The sequence below is a fragment of the Terrapene carolina genome, unplaced genomic scaffold (genome assembly GCF_002925995.2).
Source record: "Terrapene carolina triunguis isolate 2854851 unplaced genomic scaffold, T_m_triunguis-2.0 Scaffold96, whole genome shotgun sequence".
Lineage (NCBI taxonomy): Eukaryota > Metazoa > Chordata > Testudines > Emydidae > Terrapene > Terrapene triunguis.
Window position 1 is genome coordinate 30,384,154 of NW_020664447.1, and position 19,051 is coordinate 30,403,204.

The 19,051-nt window shown below is 45.3% G+C and overlaps 1 protein-coding gene across 2 annotated transcripts in view; it reads right to left on the reverse strand.

Moving 5' to 3' along the window:
• AMBRA1 (autophagy and beclin 1 regulator 1) overlaps positions 1–19,051 on the reverse strand; it is a 193,082-nt gene that overhangs the window by 144,108 nt on the left and 29,923 nt on the right. For both annotated transcript variants that reach the window (XM_024214879.3, XM_024214870.3), the window contains exon 7: positions 16,537–17,999. In XM_024214879.3, coding sequence (XP_024070647.1) covers positions 16,537–17,999 — 1,463 coding nt within the window. The remainder of the gene's footprint in view (positions 1–16,536; positions 18,000–19,051) is intronic.

A 19,051-nucleotide genomic window follows, 5' to 3' on the forward strand; every position in this document is an offset into this window, starting at 1 on the left:
AAAAGCCAAGCAGCATCTCTGGTGGAGCTCCTCATCTCCCTTTGGTGAGTGTTGTGGGCACCAGGAAGAGTGATTAATTCCTCAAGTGACCCAAGGTTACACTCAATCTGCTATGTCACTTGCAGACAAAGGCGGTAAATCAGAACAGGAGATGAGGGAGCATTATGCAGAGGTCCCTCATGATACAGCACCCAGAGAGTGATTAATGGACTGGTTTGTAAGTGAGGAGAACCATGCATCTGTGATGAACATACTAAGGGCTGAGAACAGAGCTGAGAGCATACTGTTTAGTTTGGCAACGACTTTGCAAAGATGGAGACTACACAAGTGAGAGGCCTTCCACTTTGCTTTTCAGGTGCTGGAGTTCTTTTGGAATTGGGGGGAGGGAAGAGAGAAAAACATAAGTAACTAACATTGAGTCAGACTGTTTATTACATTTGCTATTTACTCCATGTTTGTAGTTCTGTACTCAGAGAGCTGGAAAAGCACCAAGGCCAGATTAAAGGCACAAGCACGATACGCCTGTGCCTGGAGTGAACTGGTTATATCAGAAATTCAGTTTTTCACTTTTTAAAATAAAACTTTCTAGCCCTCATGGTTTGAAGAAAAGCTTGAAGATGTGCCAGAATGTAACCAAGACAGTGATGTCTACTCGAGCATGCAGACACTGCCTGAAACAGCAGCCCTCAGAGCAGTGAATAGCTCCATACATCTAACTGGGGTGTTAGCTTCAAGACCCACTGCTCTGAGAGGTCCCACCACCGCCTCTCATAGAGGGGGCCCAGAGCTGTGGGAGAGCCGCTCAGGGACCACATCAATGTGTGCCCAGAGCCCCAGCCTTGTCTGAACTCAGCCCCACCAGGCACATTTTATAAATAAAAAACAGGCCTATGGACCTTCTGACAGCATCTAGGCCACTTACCCCAGCTTTCCCCTGGGAGAGGATTTGAATTTGATACAATTCAAAACAAAAAAAATAATCACTTTCTTGGCAGATGATAAACCCTGCTTGCTCCCTGAACTTCAGTTCCAGCAGGTGCTTTCTCAAGAAAAACGGGGATCAATTACACCAGCGCAAACGCAGCCATTTCGACCAATCAGTTAAATATGTATGTAGGGAAAAAAGAAAAATCTTTAAAATGCATGTTAGTTACTCAACAGACCAGAATGGTTCAACTGGCGAAAGCCAGAGTCATCACTATTTTGTTTAAATTCATATTTATTGAGGTCTCTCTCCATTTGCTCAGGCCCAGAGCCTGGCTGGGCTCAAGCCCCTGGGGAATCAGTGCTCGGCTGTAACTTCTCCAGTCAGGAATTCTGTATCAAAGTGACTAATTGAATCAGGGCAGCTTTGTCCCCAAGCACGCTTGCTGCGTGTGTTTATACAGAAACAGAGTGAGAGAGTGTGTGAGCGCATGCGTGTAGACAGTACATGCTTAATGATGAAGGAATTGGAACAATCAAATATCCATAATGTATATAAACGCTACCATCTTCTGCTGTCTCTTTAAAACCTTCAACATCCCCCTCTCTTTGAAAGGGCTACAGTGGGGAGACAGGGAGGATCAGTAAACTGACATGTGACAGTAGATCTGAGGACCTGCCCATAAGTTTTAACTAACTGGTGCATCTAGGTAACTGAAGAAAACTGGAAAAACCAGGGCAGCTGCCCTGCAACAAGGGAGGTACATCTGGATCCACAAGCTAACCCAAATGCAGGGGTCTGATAACAGGATCCTGGGGACAGCAGAAAAAAGTAGTTATCTGGACAGCAAGAGAGGAAGCCAGTCTAGAGGAGTCAGGGTATTGCGTTCAAGAGATACAAGCTATTTGCCTTTCCTTTTCCCTCTTTATAATTAATCTGGGAATGGATTATCTAGTTTAGTTTATGAAAAATGTAAATCTGGATACATTAAGCAAGTTGTGTTTGATTCAACTGTCCTTCCAATTTTAATAAATTGGTTTTTTAAGATTGTTGTATGGGTAATCTCATGCAGACTCGGACCCGTAAACTGGAGGTGCTGATGGGTTTCCCACAGCTTCCCGGAGTTTCTGGAACCTACATCCCCTCTCAATCTTAGTCAAGGGGCTTGGATAGAGGCTTCCACTCCAAGCGGCTAGTATTGCCAACAGACTACAGTAGGCAAATACGAGGGGGAGAAGCAAAAAGGCCCAGGTGGAGATTAGAGCTAGGGGGCAGGTTACAGGCCAATTTTCCCCAAATTCACACGCCTAGGTACAGAATTTGGGGAAGGTTTCACTTGCTCATCAACCCTGTGCACTCTTGTCCTTTGAATGGGAAGGGAATGTTGGAGATTTAAGATAGTAAGGTAGTGGGGCTGATATATATTACATGAACAGAATTTGGTCCAAGTCAGAGAGGTAACTCCAAAGAGGGCCGGTCAGACCTTTTCAAATTCAATGCACATATGAAGCACAACCAAATCTGCTCTCCATCCAAGAAGGATAATGGAGGCAATTTGGAACAGTTTAAAATATATTAATTTGGCCTCAGGTGGGGGAGGAGGTTCGTGCTAATCACAAGAGGTTGGAAAGTCCAGGTTTCTCATTATATCAAAGGGGCAGTTTTGACAGCCTGAGCTTATTCTTCCACTCACTGCAAGAGCTGATGGAGGAAGATGGTCAGCATGGAGCTCTCTTGAGGAAGCCTGCCCTAACAAAAGAAAGGGGAGAAGAGCCCGTATGAGTGGGCCTGAGCTTTCTCAGAAACCTGGGGGAGGGTAGGGGGGGGGGGAGAAGAGTGTATATGGGAATAAGCCCAGCATTTAGACACACAAGAGCAGCTCTGCAGCAGGAACAGCGAGTAACCCCTATTAGTCACTATGGGAGGGAGGATCAGTTTTTCCCACCAACCCTCCCTAATAAAGAACCAGAGTAAAGAGCAGCAGCAGCATTAGTTTATTCCTAAAATAGGAAGCTACAGTGGGTGCAAGGAGGCTTGCGTAAGAAACGGTTTCACTCAGAATGGTGAGTCAAAACTGAAACAATTGGGAGAGAGGCAGACCTGATCTTTCCCTATCAGCAATGATGCTACAACACAGTTGGGGGTGGACTGGCCTATGGAACATGCTGGCATTTCTTTGGTAGTCACAGAATAGCTAACTTTGGCACCTGACATCTCATGAGTAGGGACTCCTGATTGCTCCAAACTAGGGCAATGCAGGGCTTCAACAGTTCCAGGGGCTTGGGAAATAGGTTACTTCTAAGCATGAGGAAATCTGGAGATGGAGGAGGCAGGGTTGTAGGTTGGAAACAGTTAATAGAACAGAGTTAGAACAAATGTAACTAAATGAGAGCATACTACAAGAGTGAAATGGGCACAAAGTTGGAAAGGGTAATGAACTGTGTGACTGCAGATTAGGATAGGATTTCAAAATATTGTGCTTTCTCTCTTCCTCTCTCGTCTATTTACACTGTAAGCTCTTAGAAGCAGGGATCTGTTTTATTTTTGTATTGTTTACTATGGCTCTCTGTGAATACGCTTACGTATGAGCATCCTTAGTAAATTAAGTTTCTAGTACTTATGCAAACAAAAGCTTCCAAACTGGATCCAAAGCAGCTCAGAGTGGTATGAATGGTCCATTCCTATAAGTAGTGTGTTGACTCTGAAGTCTAGTGACCACTTAAACATCAGCAATCTAGAGTGACAGTAACTTCTCCATAGTTAAGGTTGTAATGAAGGTGCCACTATGAACCCAATTCTGGCCCTACTTTTCTCAAATCCAGTACTTTTCTCCAATCCAAATCCACAACAATACTGGCTTCAGAAGCGTAAGTTAGACCAAGGCCAAGGTGGAACTTCACCAAATCTGATAAAAATACAAATGTATAATTAACATTTGGGGCTCAGAACTCTAGGCCCCTTTCAGTATAACATCTATGCTACAGGCTGTGGCAACAATTGGGAGTGCGAGAGTCCAGCATTCACCATACAGGCATCCAAGGACTGGCCATTTCAAGAGGCTGCTTACTATAAGGAAGAGGGCTAACTACTGTTATTTATTATTTCTATAACCATCTTCCAAGGAAAAGAAACAGAGAAAGGCAGCGGAGGGGAGTTAACCAAAAAAAAAAAAAAAAAAAAAGAGTAAAATAGCCATCTAATAAACTTGGCCAGAGAATTGCAGCAGCTCATGGAAGAGGACGGGTATAGAGGAAATTAAAAACAGAGAACTGAAGGGAGGAGAGAGATTAAGGCTTTGTCTACACTGCACTTTCTTCGGTAAAACTTTTGTTGTCAGGGGGGTGAAAAAACCACACCCCCCCCCCCCCAAAACGACAAAAGTTTTATGAAAAGCGCCAGTGTGGACAGTGCTTTGTCAGCGGGAGCGCTCTCCCGCCGACAAAGGTACGGCCTCTCGTTGGGGGTGGATTTATTTTGTCGGCGGGAGAACTCTCTCCTGCTGAGAAAGAGCAGCTACTCTGCGCTCCTTTTAGTGACACGGCTGTAGCGGCGCGGCTGCGTAGTGTAGACGTAGCCTTAGCTGAAAGACAAAAGCTGAAGAGGGGAAAAGAAGTGAGAAATTAAAAGTGATCCCACATCAAGGGGAGGACAGGAAGAACCTGAGAGGAAGGGAAAATGAATCCACCGCATCCCCCTTCCAACTTTCTGTGGGGGTTCCATGGGGATCTCTCCTTGGTGCCTTTCCCTTCTCCCTCTACGTCTTATCTCTGAGTAATCTCATCCACAAACTCATCTATGCGGAGAACTCACAGACCGAACTCTGTACTTCACCCCCAACCTCTCCGCCTCGTCTCCATTCTCAATCACTGTCAATACCACCACCACCACCCCCCTGCCTGTAACCTGGGCATCATCTTTGATTTAGACCTCTGTCTAGGTCCCCACATCCATGCTACATCTAAATCTTAGTGATTCTTTCTGCATAACATCTGTAAGTTACGGTCATCCCTATCCGTCCACACAGCTAAAACTGATCCAGGCTCTCATTATCTCGATTACTGCAACATCCTTCTCTCTGCCCTTGACAGATGCAATCTTACCCCACTTATATCCACTCAGAATGCTGCTTCAAAGATAGTTTTCTTAGCTTATCACTTTAACCATGTCATCCCTCCCTTTGAATCTCACCACTGGTTCCTCCTCCTCTGTCGCATCAGACAAACTATCTCCACCCTACCTCATTCGCTATTGAGATGTCAAGTCCCGCCTCCACTCAACCCACATGCCACCCTCTGTGATGTTATTGACACAAACTGGGACCTTACAGAGCATTGTTGCAACCGAGGTCCTGTAGTGGCACTAAATCTTGTATAAAAGGAGTCAAATAAGGTGTCTAAGACAAGGTTATGGTTTGCTGGTTATGATTATGCTATCTGTATGCATGTATCATTTTTGTATTTAAAGTCACAAGTATTGGCTCTATACTGTCCGTATTTCAAACTTGTGCTATGCTTCTGGGTGACACCCTGGGCAATTTGGTGTCAGCACTGCCTAGCCTGCTTGATGGCCCATTAAGGACCCATCAGCTATACAATTGACCCATTGAGAGAAGGCAGATACACCTTGTGACTCAGCAAGGCATGCAGGGACATGCCTATGGACAGAACGCTCAGGTTTGTCCATGCCATGTGCTGGGTAGCTTGTCTTTGGAACAAAGACAGCAGAGTCCACATGGCAAGAGACTATAAAAGGCTGCTGCATCTCCTCCATCTTGTATTCAAGACTGCTTCTGACCTCTGGAGGAACTTTGCTAGAAACTGAAGCTCTGAACAAAGGACTGAAGGACCCATCCCAGCTGTGGATGTATTCCAGAGACTTGATTTGAACCTGCAGTTTATTCCATCACTGCTACAAGCCTGAACCAAGAACTTTGCCATTACTGTATGTAATTGATTCTATTTAACCAGTTTTAGCTCTCATCTATATTTCTTTCTTTTTATGAATAAACCTTTAGATTCTAAAGGATTGGCCACAGCGTGATTTGTGGGTAAGATCTGATTTGTATATTGACCTGGGTCTGAGGCTTGGTCCTTTGGGATCGGGAGAACCTTTTTTCTTTTACTGGGGTATTGGTTTTCATAACTATTTGTCCCCATAACGAGTGGCATTAGTGGTGATACTGGGAAACTGGAGTGTCTAAGGAAATTGCTTGTCTGACTTAAGGTTAGCCAGTGGGGTGAGACTGAAGTCCTCTCTGTTTGGCTGGTTTGGTGTGCCTTAGAGGTGGAGAACCACCACCCTGGGGCTGTGACTGCCCTGCTCTAAGCAATTTCTCCTGAAATGGTACTCTCAGTTGTGTCCCACCAGAGGCAGCTTCTTTACACCCTCCATCACTCCTCCCCTCGCTCAATTTTTCGAACAAGCACCTTCCTGGTTTCTCCTATGCCACTCCTCACATTTGAGAGAAACTCCCCCTAAACATCCACAAAGCTACCTCAGCCTTCTTCAAATCCCTCCTTAAAACTCTCCTTTGTGTGATACTTACAAAAAAAACTTGACAACTGTTAGGCCTCTAGTGTGCTGAGACCACGCACCACTGACTATCATGCTGACTATACTCTCTTACTGTTTCCTTGTACTCCCTTGTATTTATCTTTTGTTTGACAACTCCACATACAGCAGCCAGCAATTCACACTACTTTACCCCTCCCTCTCCGGTCTCAAGGCAAAGGGCCACCTCTCCCCATATTACAGCTTTGCACAACTGTTAAGTTTTGCCATTTTTGAAGCATTCTGTAGTGGGCTCTGCTGGAGACAGAATAGTAGACTGTAGTGCTTATGGTTTGTCTAATCATTCCAGAAACAGCTAATCCAAAATGTGAGAAAGTTTGATCTTGTGAGTAAGGCACTGGAATGGAACTCTGAAGATCTGGATCCACTTTCCTGTTTGATCTTGGGCACGTCATTTAGTATCTGTGCCTCAGTTCCCCACCTATAAAATGAGGATAGGATATTATTACTTTCTTTCTTCCACCCTTTGTCTTTCTTGCCTATTCAGTTTGTAGGCTCTCACTAGGTGTTTGTATAGCACATGGCATTTAGCACAATGGCACCCTGACATCAGTTGAGACTTGTGTACATAGATATACAGAGGTGTCAACTGCAAGCCCCAGCTTGATCTGAGTGGTCTGGTCATTGGCATCAAAGCATTACATGACAGGACTCAGACTCTACTGGCTTTGCCTCCATATCAAGGTGTAAAAGAGTGACTGTATTCTGCTCCATTTTATGTATAATAGTTACCCTTGGTTGGGTAAAAGCAGGATTGCTCCTTCTCTATCAATCTGGTTTAAACACCAGACTGCTCCTAGCCTGAGACAATCATTGCCTTATCTGCCGTTCGGGCTTGAGAAGTGATGAGGAAGAATTGCTTGCTTGTTTTTAACATAAATGTAGCCCGAGGCTAGAGACATGAGAGGCATGCCTACAGATCTATGTAATTGTTCAAGACAGACTTGGCAAGGAGAATATTTACAACTCCATTTAAGGTGACCAGCCAGCCCCTATCACAAGCTGCCAGGCATTCCTCAGACACAAGAGGAAAAATATCACTTAACATGGATTATAGAGCAGTCTCCTAGGGAAGGAGTGAAAGCTATTTAAAGTGAGCAAAGCCCTAGAGAATACAGCCTATACGGACACGCCTGCCCTACCCTCAGGGCCAGAGGTGTGGAGGGCACGACAAATTAGATGGCATTGGATGGGGGGGGGGGTTGTAGTTCTAACTCACTTTATTCTATGAGCACACTTTCATCAGAAGCAAAGCACTTGCTTCTTCCTTGTACTCTAGGGTGACCAGACAGCAAGCCTGAAAAATCAGGACGGGGGCGCGGAGCGGGGGTGGTGGTAACAGGCGCCTATATAAGACAAAGCCCTGAGTATCGAGACTGTCCCTATAAAATCGGAACATCTGGTCACCCTATTGTACTCCCAACAGAGCCTTCACATACAAGCCAACACCACCTGCTTCCTTCCCACTCCCTATCCATGACACACATTTTCCCCATATATACCCCATAGATTTTTTTCTCTACTGTAATGGGAAACACTTGTAGACCCATAGTAACTCTGAGATCAGAAGCTGTAATTTAAGACTCAGGAAAAGGAGTCTCAAACCACATTTTCTTCTTTTCTACAGGCATTCCAAGAGATATTTGGGTACTGTAATGAACTGCAGGAAAGCAGTGAGCAGCAGCAACATTACCCCCTTGTGGCAGGAAGGCAATATGGAAACCAAGTAACACCCAGGAAATCTAAAGGGAAACTAGAAGGATGGGATGTTTCTTTGCAGATCTCAAGGCATAAAAGACATTTGCAGACAGGAATCTGAATGTTGCTGAGGGGAATGCAGAACACATGGGAATTGGAGACATGGGCAGAAGGGTCAGTACAAGAATCTCTCTAACTTGTTCCCACACCATCTCATCCCCCAATCCTGCTCCTGAGCTCTGCACAGCACTGCCAGAAGCAGCAGACAGAGCTTAGGTGGGTTTGACTTCATCGCCCATCAGGAACATGAAAAGCATTCACAGCTGTCCCATAGAAAGGGAAAGACACACGTGGGCAAAACACTTGTGGAGAGTTCAGGCAGTTAATGCACTGAACTTCATGTTCATATTTACGAGCAGCACTGGTGCCACAATCCAGACCACAGCCACTTGGGGGAGGGATAGCTCAGTGGTTTGAGCACTGGCCTGCTAAACCCAGGGTTATTAGGAATTCAATCCTTGAGGGGGCCACTTAGGGATCTGGGGCAAAAATCTGTCTGGGGATTGGTCCTGCTCTGAGCAGGGGGTTGGACTAGATGACCTCCTGAGGTCCCTTCCTACCCTGATATTCTATGAATTCTATGCGAGGACAAAATCTTACCCAAAACCCAGGTGGATTGGTTTAAATCAGTGTTTTAAACCACCAATTTTAATCATGACATAAATCAGCAAGCAGGAAGCCTTGATTTAAATAATCAATTTTAATCTTATTTTGCATATGTACTTTAGTTTCCTAAAGAAAATTCATTCTAATTGGTTGGTATTATTTGGTATTTCTTTTTGTTAACCAGTAGGCTATGCTATATTTATACACACACTTATAAGTAATTATACAGCTTAATATACGCTTATTCATATTCTTAAATTTTATATATTTTATGTTAGAAAATGGTGAATGACGTATTTCTAATTTACTACATTATTATTGTCTTTTATTTGTGATCAGTGTCAAGCTGTAATTGGAAATTTGAATTCAATCAAAAATGCACAAAAGCAGCATTCTTAAGTTGTTTATTAGTTAAACAAAACTACCTTAAATGTGCTGATATATAAGAAAAATATTTATCAAAACATGTTTTGTATTTAAAATGAACTGTTTAAACAAAGGAAGTACAGTAGAACCCCGTTTATCCGAACCTCCATTACCCAGCTCTCTATATTAACTGAACCGAGCTGACAGCTGAAGCCCCGCCACGTAGGGCGGGAGCTCTTTGCCTATTCTCCGGATTATCTGGATTTTTGATTATGCAATCTGGTCCCGGTCCCAATTAGATCAGATAAATGGGGTTCCACTGTATTATCTGTAGTCAGTGAAACGAACTGACTGTTTTTGGTCATCATGTTCTTCAAAATTTAGAACTAGTAGGTCTTATACTCTCGCACCTTGCGTTTATTAAGACTGGAAGAGGAAAACAACCTTCCCTGCTTCTTCAACTGGCGATTAATTGGTTTCTCAACTTTGAATGAGCTAGTCAGTGAACTGAACTAGTTGAAGAAAATACTCTGCACCTGCAGAAGAAGCTACTGGATCAAATGCTGGTTTAGCACTTCAACAAACTGGTTCCAGGTTTTTAGCCAGTGACTTCCACTAGTTCAGTGGTTTGACTTTCTTTAAAACTTCAGCAAATATGAACTGCTTGAACATTTTTAAATTTAATTTAAGTGATTTCAATAAAAATGTAAATGTAGGCCTTAAAAAATAAACCTATTTGAAATCGTCACTCTATGTTAAAAGATGAATTTTCAAAAAATCCAATTTTTAATTTATTTTATCCAGCCTGTCTAGATCCTCTCCCCCCCTCCCCTTTCCAGAGCCTGCCTACAGTTGCAGTTATCTTCATATACACAATGTCCACAGATAAAAGCAAGTCTCTCCCTCCCACCTCAATCTGGTCAACTCTGCAGTCTAAGCAGGTGGATTATTTTACACAAGAGCGCTGAATGTCACATATTGCTGGCTTCTCTAACACACAAACCCAGATACAAGCCTCAGGAATAGCTGGAAGGAGGCTGAGTAGATCCCACCCAGGTCACAAACCATCCCAGTGTGTGGCTGAACCTTTATCTGGGTCAGTGAGACTGCTAGGGGTTTAGATAGATTTGACAACTCATTTTTTCTCATAGCATCTCTTATTTGCTCTTTCTATAATCTCCAGTCTACTGCCCCTTCCATCTCCCTACTCGTCAAACCAAACAGCTGAGTGAGGGAAAACTTATGCTCCCTCTTCTAACACAGGGAAAGGAATTAGTTATGCAAAGGTCTGAGGGGGCATGAATACCAGGAATGGGGGAAAAAACTTGGGCTGAATAACAGACCAAGTTTTTTAATGGTAGGATCTAAACAATGAAAAAAAGTTTCCTCTTGGGCCTGGTCTACACTATAGAATTAGGTTGACGTAAGGCAGCTTAGGTCAACCGAAGTCTATCAGTGTCCACACTATAGCCTTGCTCCCACCGAAGTAAGTGCCCTACTACACTGACATAACTCCACCTCCACCAGAGGCGTAGAGCTTACGTGTAGGTAGGGCGATGCTGTGTCCATATAGACACTGTGGGTTACTTACATTGGTGGTTGGCTGTCATTCTTGTCAATTTCACAGCTCCAGCCTGGCTCACAGCTCAGGCTGTCATCCTGGGGTAGGTGAGGGGCTCCCCACTACAAGCCAAGTTGGGCTTCCCTCGGGCTCCCAGCTGGGTTGCCCCCAGGCTCCCTGCCTAAACCAAGCCTCCCCACTGGACTCCTGGAGGAGGCAAGGGTAGCCGAGAGTCCGAGGTGGCAGTCGGGCTCTCAGCAGGGTGCTGCGCATAGAGTTCAGAACCCTGGTTCTCAGCCCCCCATACTGCCTCTCTTAAGTCAGTGGAAGTGCTTCTGGTGAGGATAAACACCATTGCCAGAAGGAGGGTTGTATGGACATGAACCACCACAGTAATTACTGCAGTAGCTATAAGTTGACCTAACATAGGTCGACTTAAGTTTGTAGTGTAGACATGCCCATGGAAGGGATAAAGCACCAACACAGGAATCAAGGAGTCATTTCAAACTGGACAGGCTGGCTCAGGTCATTGGTAATGGGATAAAGTGCCTCTTTCATCTATAGATTGCTAGTCCAAATCCAGCCAAGATAGGTAAACCACTGTCAGACTCATGATGGTTGGTCATGTGAGGAGTAGCCAGGGACTGAATGAGCCATGGAGACTGAGGGGGTTTTTTGTTTGTTTTTTTACTCTTCTTAGGAGTGGTCTCACTGGGTCAGGTTTGAGGCAAAACGGCAGGGGACAGCACATGGCAGAAGCTTTTCCTAGAACAGATGCAGCAGGGCAAGCAGATTCTGGCCTCGGAGGTCATCAAGCCAGCACCTTACACCAGCACTAAATTCACATGAAAATCTTTAAACAAAACTATAATATACAAAACTCTGAAGACGAGACCAAAAGGGGAATTTCAGTACAGCCAAAGGTTTACCAGAGTCAAAGAAGGATTAGACAATTATATAAACAGCTAGATCAATTACATCAAACAAAGAAATAAGGGGGAATATAAACCCTTTTAATTCAGGGAATAAAAACCAACCACTAACTGATGAGGAGGGCCCTACCAAATTCACAGTCCATTTTGGTCAATTTCACGGTCATAGGATTTTTAAAAAATTATAAATTTCATGATTTCAGCTATTTAAATCTGAAATTTCATGGTATTGTAATTTTAGGGGTCCTGACTCAAAGGAGTTGTGGGGGCATCACAATGTTATTGTAGGGGGGTTGCAGTACTGCTACCCTAATTTCTGCATTGCTGCTGGCGGTGGTGCTGCCTTCAGAGCTGGACAGCTGGAGAGCGGTGGCTGCTGGCCGGAAGCCCAGCTCTGAAGGCAGAGCCACTGCCAGCAGCATCACAGAAGTAAGGATGGCATGGTATGGTATTGCCACCCTTACTTCTGTGCTGCTTCCTGCAGAGCTGGGCCCTCAGTCAGCAGTTGCCACTCTGGCTACCCAGCTCTAAAGACAGCAGTGCAAAAGTAAGGATGGCATGGTATGGTATTGCCACCCTTACTTCTGCATTGCTGCTGGCGGGGCGCTGCCCTCAGTGCTGGGTGCCCAGCCAACAGCTGCCGCTCTCTGGCTGCCCGTCTCTGAAAGCAGCGCAGAGGTAAGGTTGGCAATATCACAATCCCCCTAAAATAACCTTCTGATCCCCCCTGCAACTCCCTTTTGGGTCAGGACCCCCAATTTCAGAAACGCTGGTTTCCCCCGTGAAATCTGTACAGTATAGGGTAAAAGCATACAAAAGACCAGATTTCATGGGGGGAGACCAGATTTCACGGTCCGTGACATGTTTTTCATGGCCTTGAATTTGGTAGGGCCCTACTGATGGGGGTTAGGAAGAAACTTCCGTAATAGTCCACTCCAAGGATTTCATGCACTGTTCTCTGAAAAAATTGGTACTGGCAACTCTCAGGGACAAGCTATTGGGCTAGATGGACCATCTCCCTCATCCACTATTGCAGTTCCTAGGTAACAATCCTCCATTGGCCAGCCTGATAGGGATGGCTTGAACAGAATTTTATCTGACTTTTCAGTCACTAGAACTATAGACGAAACAGGCTAATCTTGAGGGTTATCAGGAAGTTAAAATAGAACGCATCTGTGTCTCAATTATTTTCCCCTTCATTCAAATTTTGCCAACAGCCTCCTTTATCACTTGATGCAGTAACAAAGTTCACACGTCAGCATTCAGATACTTCTAAGACTCCCACCACCTTGATATCCAAGACAGGTAGAGAAAATACCTGGTGGAAGTACGTATGACAAATATATCATCTATCAGATGCACTGACCTGGAGAATAGTTGAGAAACTGAAGCCCAAATTTCACCCACTACTGTTTAGGACAGTCAATGACTCTCTCTCTCTCTCTCTCTCTCTCTCTCTCTCTCTAATCCCCCCTCCAGAATTCTTTTTTCCTCCCAAATTCTTTTATCATTGAGCTCATCACACAGCAGCTAAAAGTGCAGATCTGAACCCTGACAGAAGGCCCCATCAACTCACTTGGAAAGTGAAAGCTGAATGCAGCAGTCAGGCTGCCTGTCCTGTCATCATACCAAGCCAAGTGAGAGCCAATACACTCTGCTAAATAGAGTTCTCAGTGACGTGTCTCTGTTAACAAATGATGCCAGAGCTGTCAGTCAGGGAAAACCTCATTAGATGCTTATTAATGTCCTCATTATTAGCCCAAACTAATTAGTCCAGCACCATCAGAAAAAGCAGAACGCTTCACTCCCCACCTGGCATAAAGGCAGCAGCAGAACCCAGAAAGGGCCAATCTTTATTAATTACTCATTAACTTCTTTGACCCTCTGCAGCAACAAATTCCCCAGCAAGTTACTTCTGTGCCAGACAAGCCAGGTCAAGGAAATCGATCCCACCCACAGATGGTGAATGAAACACACAACACCTTCTGGTCCTGCTTTAGCCTAGGTTTCCAGACAAACTGCATATAGAACTCTACTGCCCAACAGTGACAGCTGCTGGGGAAACAAGGAAGTGAACAAGATTATGAGACACCAACTAGCTAACTAGCACAGGGATTTCTTCTAGCCCTAATCTGCACCTTGATACTTTAATGAAAGGGGGCTTAGAATTCAGTTATGAAGAACCTGCATTAGTGCTCTCTGTTCTTGGGCTCTGGTGCTCACCAGACCTGGGAGCATGGAGGTAGGGAGGTTGGGTGGGGGTCCATCCTATGCCAGGGAAGGGCAAATCAGTGGGTGAGCATTAGCTGGCTTGCCATTGTTCTGAACAGGAATAGATTTGTAAATTTTGGAATAGTGAATGGGGGAGGGGGGTTGTAGGATGCCCACCCCACTCTGGGGTTACCCTTTTTTTTGGTAACGAGATTTTATGACACTTCCCTGACTTAAGAACAGCCAAATGAGCTTGTTCCAGCCTAACTGCATAAAGCATTTAATGCTGATTTATACTCACGGTTCAGCCAATCCAGCACTCTGGCCCCATTGTTTTATGGTTCACATTCACTTCCTGTTAGGTGTGAATGAACCCACAAGAACAGTCCTGAAGGAGAAAGAGTCTTATGGCAGATGCAGGAGACAGGGACTTACAAGAAAGCACAGTACCTAGTATGGCTTCTTAGCAGTGTCTTCAAACAGGAGCTCTGCCAGGGCTCCTTGCCATAGGAATCCCATGGAACGAATTCCAAAGCAAGCCCAAGCATTAGACTGCTTGCTCCAAATTCATTTACCTTGGCAAGAAGCATCTGTTTGCACAGGTGAATGATTGACTGGGTGACTGACTGTGCACAGCTGCTACAGCCACAGCGCAGCAGTAACAACCATCTGTGACAGCTAAAACGGCCCATATTGAAGCACAGGAATCAGAGATGAAAAAAAGACTTATGAGGTCACAACTAATCCACCCCCTGGGAACCAGAGCAGGATTGCTCCCTGTGGTGTACGCTCCAGTGCAGTTTTAAGTGACACATTAGGTGGCTCAAAACCCCCGTCCCCTTGGACTATATAACAGCCTATGATGTCTCCTAGCCAGTGTTCTGAGCGCCCTTTTTTTGTTTGTTTTATTTTCTTTTTTTTTTTTTTTTTTTTTTTTTTTTAATTTCACCTTGTTACTTCTACTGAGACAACACTGAATTGGCCCAGAGAACAGAAACTAAGATAGATAGTTGTACAGCGGAGAAATTAAGAGAGGGGCATTATTTTGCCAAGAAAGGAGATGAGTAAAACACACTTGAGTGTCAGTTATAATGTTGTAACAAAAACTAATCAATCCCCCCTTTTTTCTCCTCTTTCCTATAATATGAGACCAGAGGGTATTTACTTAAAATCATTGCCCAGTAAATTTAAGACCAAGAAAGGAAGTAATCATCACCATCATGCAGTCATCTTGTGGGAGTCAGTCATACAGACAGTGAAAAACTGGAGCAGGGATTTAGAAAGAGCAGAATAATTTCATCACCATTACCACCTGCTATACAAATAAATAATAATTGAAATAATCACAGCTCCTGCTTCTGAGAATAAGCGGATTACCTGCTGATTACCGGAGAGAAGGAAAAGAAGAGAATTTTCTTCCATCAAACACCCCTATGAACAATACTGCTCAGCTGGTTACATGTATCAAAGTAGGAGATTTCACCTTCCTCTAAAGGCATCAGGCAACAGCCATTGTCGCAGAAAGCATTAGACAAACTTCCTCTGAAGTGGCCAGTACAAGCCATTGACAGACAAGATGCCAAACTAGACAGACCATCAGTCTGACCCAATATGGCAACTCCTATGTAATATATCAGAGTGGCTGGACCAACAATATGAGCCAGCCCAGACAGCGATTGAAGTGCAGATTCAATTGAGCTGCTCTGCTCCACTTGCCACATCTGAAGTCTATAAGAAACTCACTTTCTGGTACTGCACATACTAAATTTGGGGGTGATTAAGAGGACTCTCTTATCCAGAGCATAGATATACTCTCAGGCTGAGCTCTGAATGCCAGATTCAGCATAATGGGCTCTCTGCAAAGGCTCAGGCTCTGAAAATGTTTTTTCAGTCACCTACCTGCTCAATGCCACAAGAAGAAGTGTTTCTCATGGTACGAATATGAACTCCATTGGTTTAATAAAGGCCATGTATTCAAAACCAGACTGGAAGTGCAGTCCTTCCCCTTTAAGATAAGATAGGCCACTGCACAGCCCACCCACAGCAGCTCCAAGATGAAGTTCCTTCACCTTCCCACCCCTGTGGTTGCAGTCTCTGGGCCACTCTTCGCAGGACACACTATTCTGAGGAAATAAACCATTAATGCTGTTGCTCATGATTGCTCTGTGCCAAGGTGGGCATTGCCTATGCTGCGGTCACCATAGTATATCGGTTGAATGCTGTAAAGTGGACATTGCAGTACACTCCATGCCCAGACATGCCAATAGTGTCTCAGTCAGACCACTCCCGAGAGCACAGTTTGCCCCATAGAATTACTATTCAACATCCTCTCTCTCCCTGCTCCACCCTCTGGACAGTCCACCCTTCCCTTTAATGGGCAGGGTCTCTTCCCTCATCCCTCCCCACAGACAGACCTTCAGAAGTTACCTCTGATACAGCAGTAATGCCTACTGAAGATTGGGGGGGAGGGGGATAGCTCATCTTTGATATCACAGAGGGCCAAAGAAATGAAAGGGTCTACTCTGGAAGCACCTGGCAGCTCAGACTAGATGGGAAGGGTTTAACAACAGACTGAAGAGGAAGGCAATGGAAAAAATGTGTCTTACCTCCTGAGCGAATCCTCCTCTGAACTTTCCTCAGGCATTTCCTGGCTTAAGGCCTCCTGTGATACATTCCCAGGTCTGCTCGAAGCTGACTGGCTGTAAACTCTCTCCCAGTGCCCTGTCTCCTGGTTAAAGACCACTCCCACGGTCCTTTCCTCCTGCGAGTTGGAAGAGCTTCCCAGCTGCAGCCTGCTAGAGGTAGGAGCTCTGCCCTCGGTTCTCTCTGCAGGCTGCGCCTGGCTGCTGCTTGGTGGCACGCCGTCAAATGTGCTTTGGACCTGCCCCGATGGATAGCTGGGTGTGCTTCTTTCCCAGCGTAGTGTGTCATTGTTAAAGGTCAGCAGATTGTGACAGGCGCGACAGCGGTTCAGGTGGCCCCGAGACAAATTGGAATTGTTTTCACTGCTATGTGGAGTCTGCTGGTGGGAGGGACCCGGCCTATCAGGCTCAATGTTGTTGTTGAGCATTTCTTGAGCCTGTTGCGACTGGCTGGGCTCCCCACCAATCCCTTGATCTAGCTCTTGAAGTCGGTCGTATTCCAAGAAGAACCGTCTCAAGTCGCACTGGAGCTCATTGCGGATGCTGGCTGGATTGCTTGGGCCAGCACTGCCGCTGCTGTCTGCTTCAGCCCCTGGTGCCAGGAAGCCCCTCCCTTCTGTAGCAGATGTGTACACAGAGGACTGGGAACCTCCCTCCTGCTGTCTGAGCACTGACAGCAAACTCACTGAAGAGGCACTGGTTCTAGGTGGAGGCATGGCTTCCAACTCCGAGCGAGAGCCCATGTTCAGCACTGTTCTAGTCCAGTCGGACCCTCCTAAGCCAGATGCCATCTCTCTTGCAGACTGGTACCTGGAGGGATGGCCTGACAAGGGCCCACTGAGGGATCTGCGAGTGGGGCCCAGGCTAAGGTTGCGTAGGGTGTTGCCAGCAGTGCTGCTCTGAACAGTGCTGAAAGCAGAAGGCCTGTTAAGCAGACCCTGCTCCTGCTGCGCTGTGGATGCCTGCTCTGGGGGTTGGTATGGCTCTGTCTGCACAGAGGAAAAGGAAGTGCCAGTGGCCCCAGAGGAAGTGGAGGGAGCATTTTCCTGATGCGGGAAGAGAGAAGAAGGAAGTCTTGCACTAGAGCATCGACTGCAAAGGCACAACATCCCCAGGTGCTGACAGCACTCTGTTGTGGGGTAACTGACACGCTCACGGAGCCTGGTGTAGGCCGCTGCTCTGGTGTTCTCGCTGGCCGGAGGCAGTGGTGGAGGTGGTGGGGGTGGTGGAGGTGGTGGGGATGGGGTGGCAGAATCTTGCACAGTGTTTTGCTCTCCCACCTGGATGCCAGAGGAGCGTGAGGACAGCATGTGCAGGAAGTTGTGGAGGAGGGGCGTACGCCTCACAGGCTGAGACTGGAGAATAGAGCGCTGGCGATAATGTGGTATATCTGTGCTATCCACAGGGATCTCCACCTCCTCGTCACTCTGCAAAGGAAATCACCAGAGCTCAGTCACCTCACAGCAGAACCCCATACTAGTGTTAAAGGGGACAGGTGTTAAAAGCCCATAGATGGGCATAAAAAAAAAAAAAAAAAAAAAAGACTATATGTTGGGGGCGGGGGGAAGACATGGAAAATTACAATAGGCTCATAAGAGCAACAAGAGGGAAATCAGTAGGGGGAATCTACTCAACATCTTAGATGTCTATACACAAATGCAAGCAGTATGGGGAATAAACAGGAAGAACTGGAAGTATTAGTAAATAAGCTAAATTAAGACTTAATTGAGTAAACTGGGGACAGTTAATGGGGTAAATTTCATGAGTGGAATATTGAATAGAGGGGTATAGCCTGTTCAAGAAGAACCAGCAGGGGGAAAAAGGAGGAAGTGTTGCAGTATACATCACGAATATATACATTTGTTCTGAGGTCCAGAAGGAGGTGAGAGGCAGATCATTTGAAAGTCTCTGAGTGAGGGGGACAGCGGGGAGGAGGGGGGGGAAATAAAGGGTAACAATGGTAAGGGTCTGGAGGTGGATAAGGTATTTCTAGAATAACAGAAATATCCAAAATACAAGACCTGGTAGTAATGGGGGACTTTAACATCACAGAGAGCTGTTTGAAAACTAATATGGAAAAACACAGCATTTCCAGTAAGTTCTTGGAATGTACCAGGGACAACTTTTTGTTTCAGAAAGTGGAGGAAGTAACCAAGAGAACAGCCAATTTAGACTTGATTCTGACCAGCAGGGAGGAACTGGTTGTGAATCTGAAGGTGGAAGGCAACTTGGGGGTCAAAGATTTCATGATTCTAAGGAAAGGAAGAAGTGACAGCAGAAGAATAAGGACAATGAACTTAAAAAAAAAGCAGACTTTAAAAAACTTGGTGCTGAGAAGAAAAGGTAAGGGATAAAAGAATTCAGGAGAGCTAGCAGTTTCTCAAGGAGACAATATTAAAGGCAGAACTGCAAACTATCCTGATGTGAAAAAGATAGGAAGAACAGAAACAGGCCAATATGGTGCTATCAGGAGCTCTTT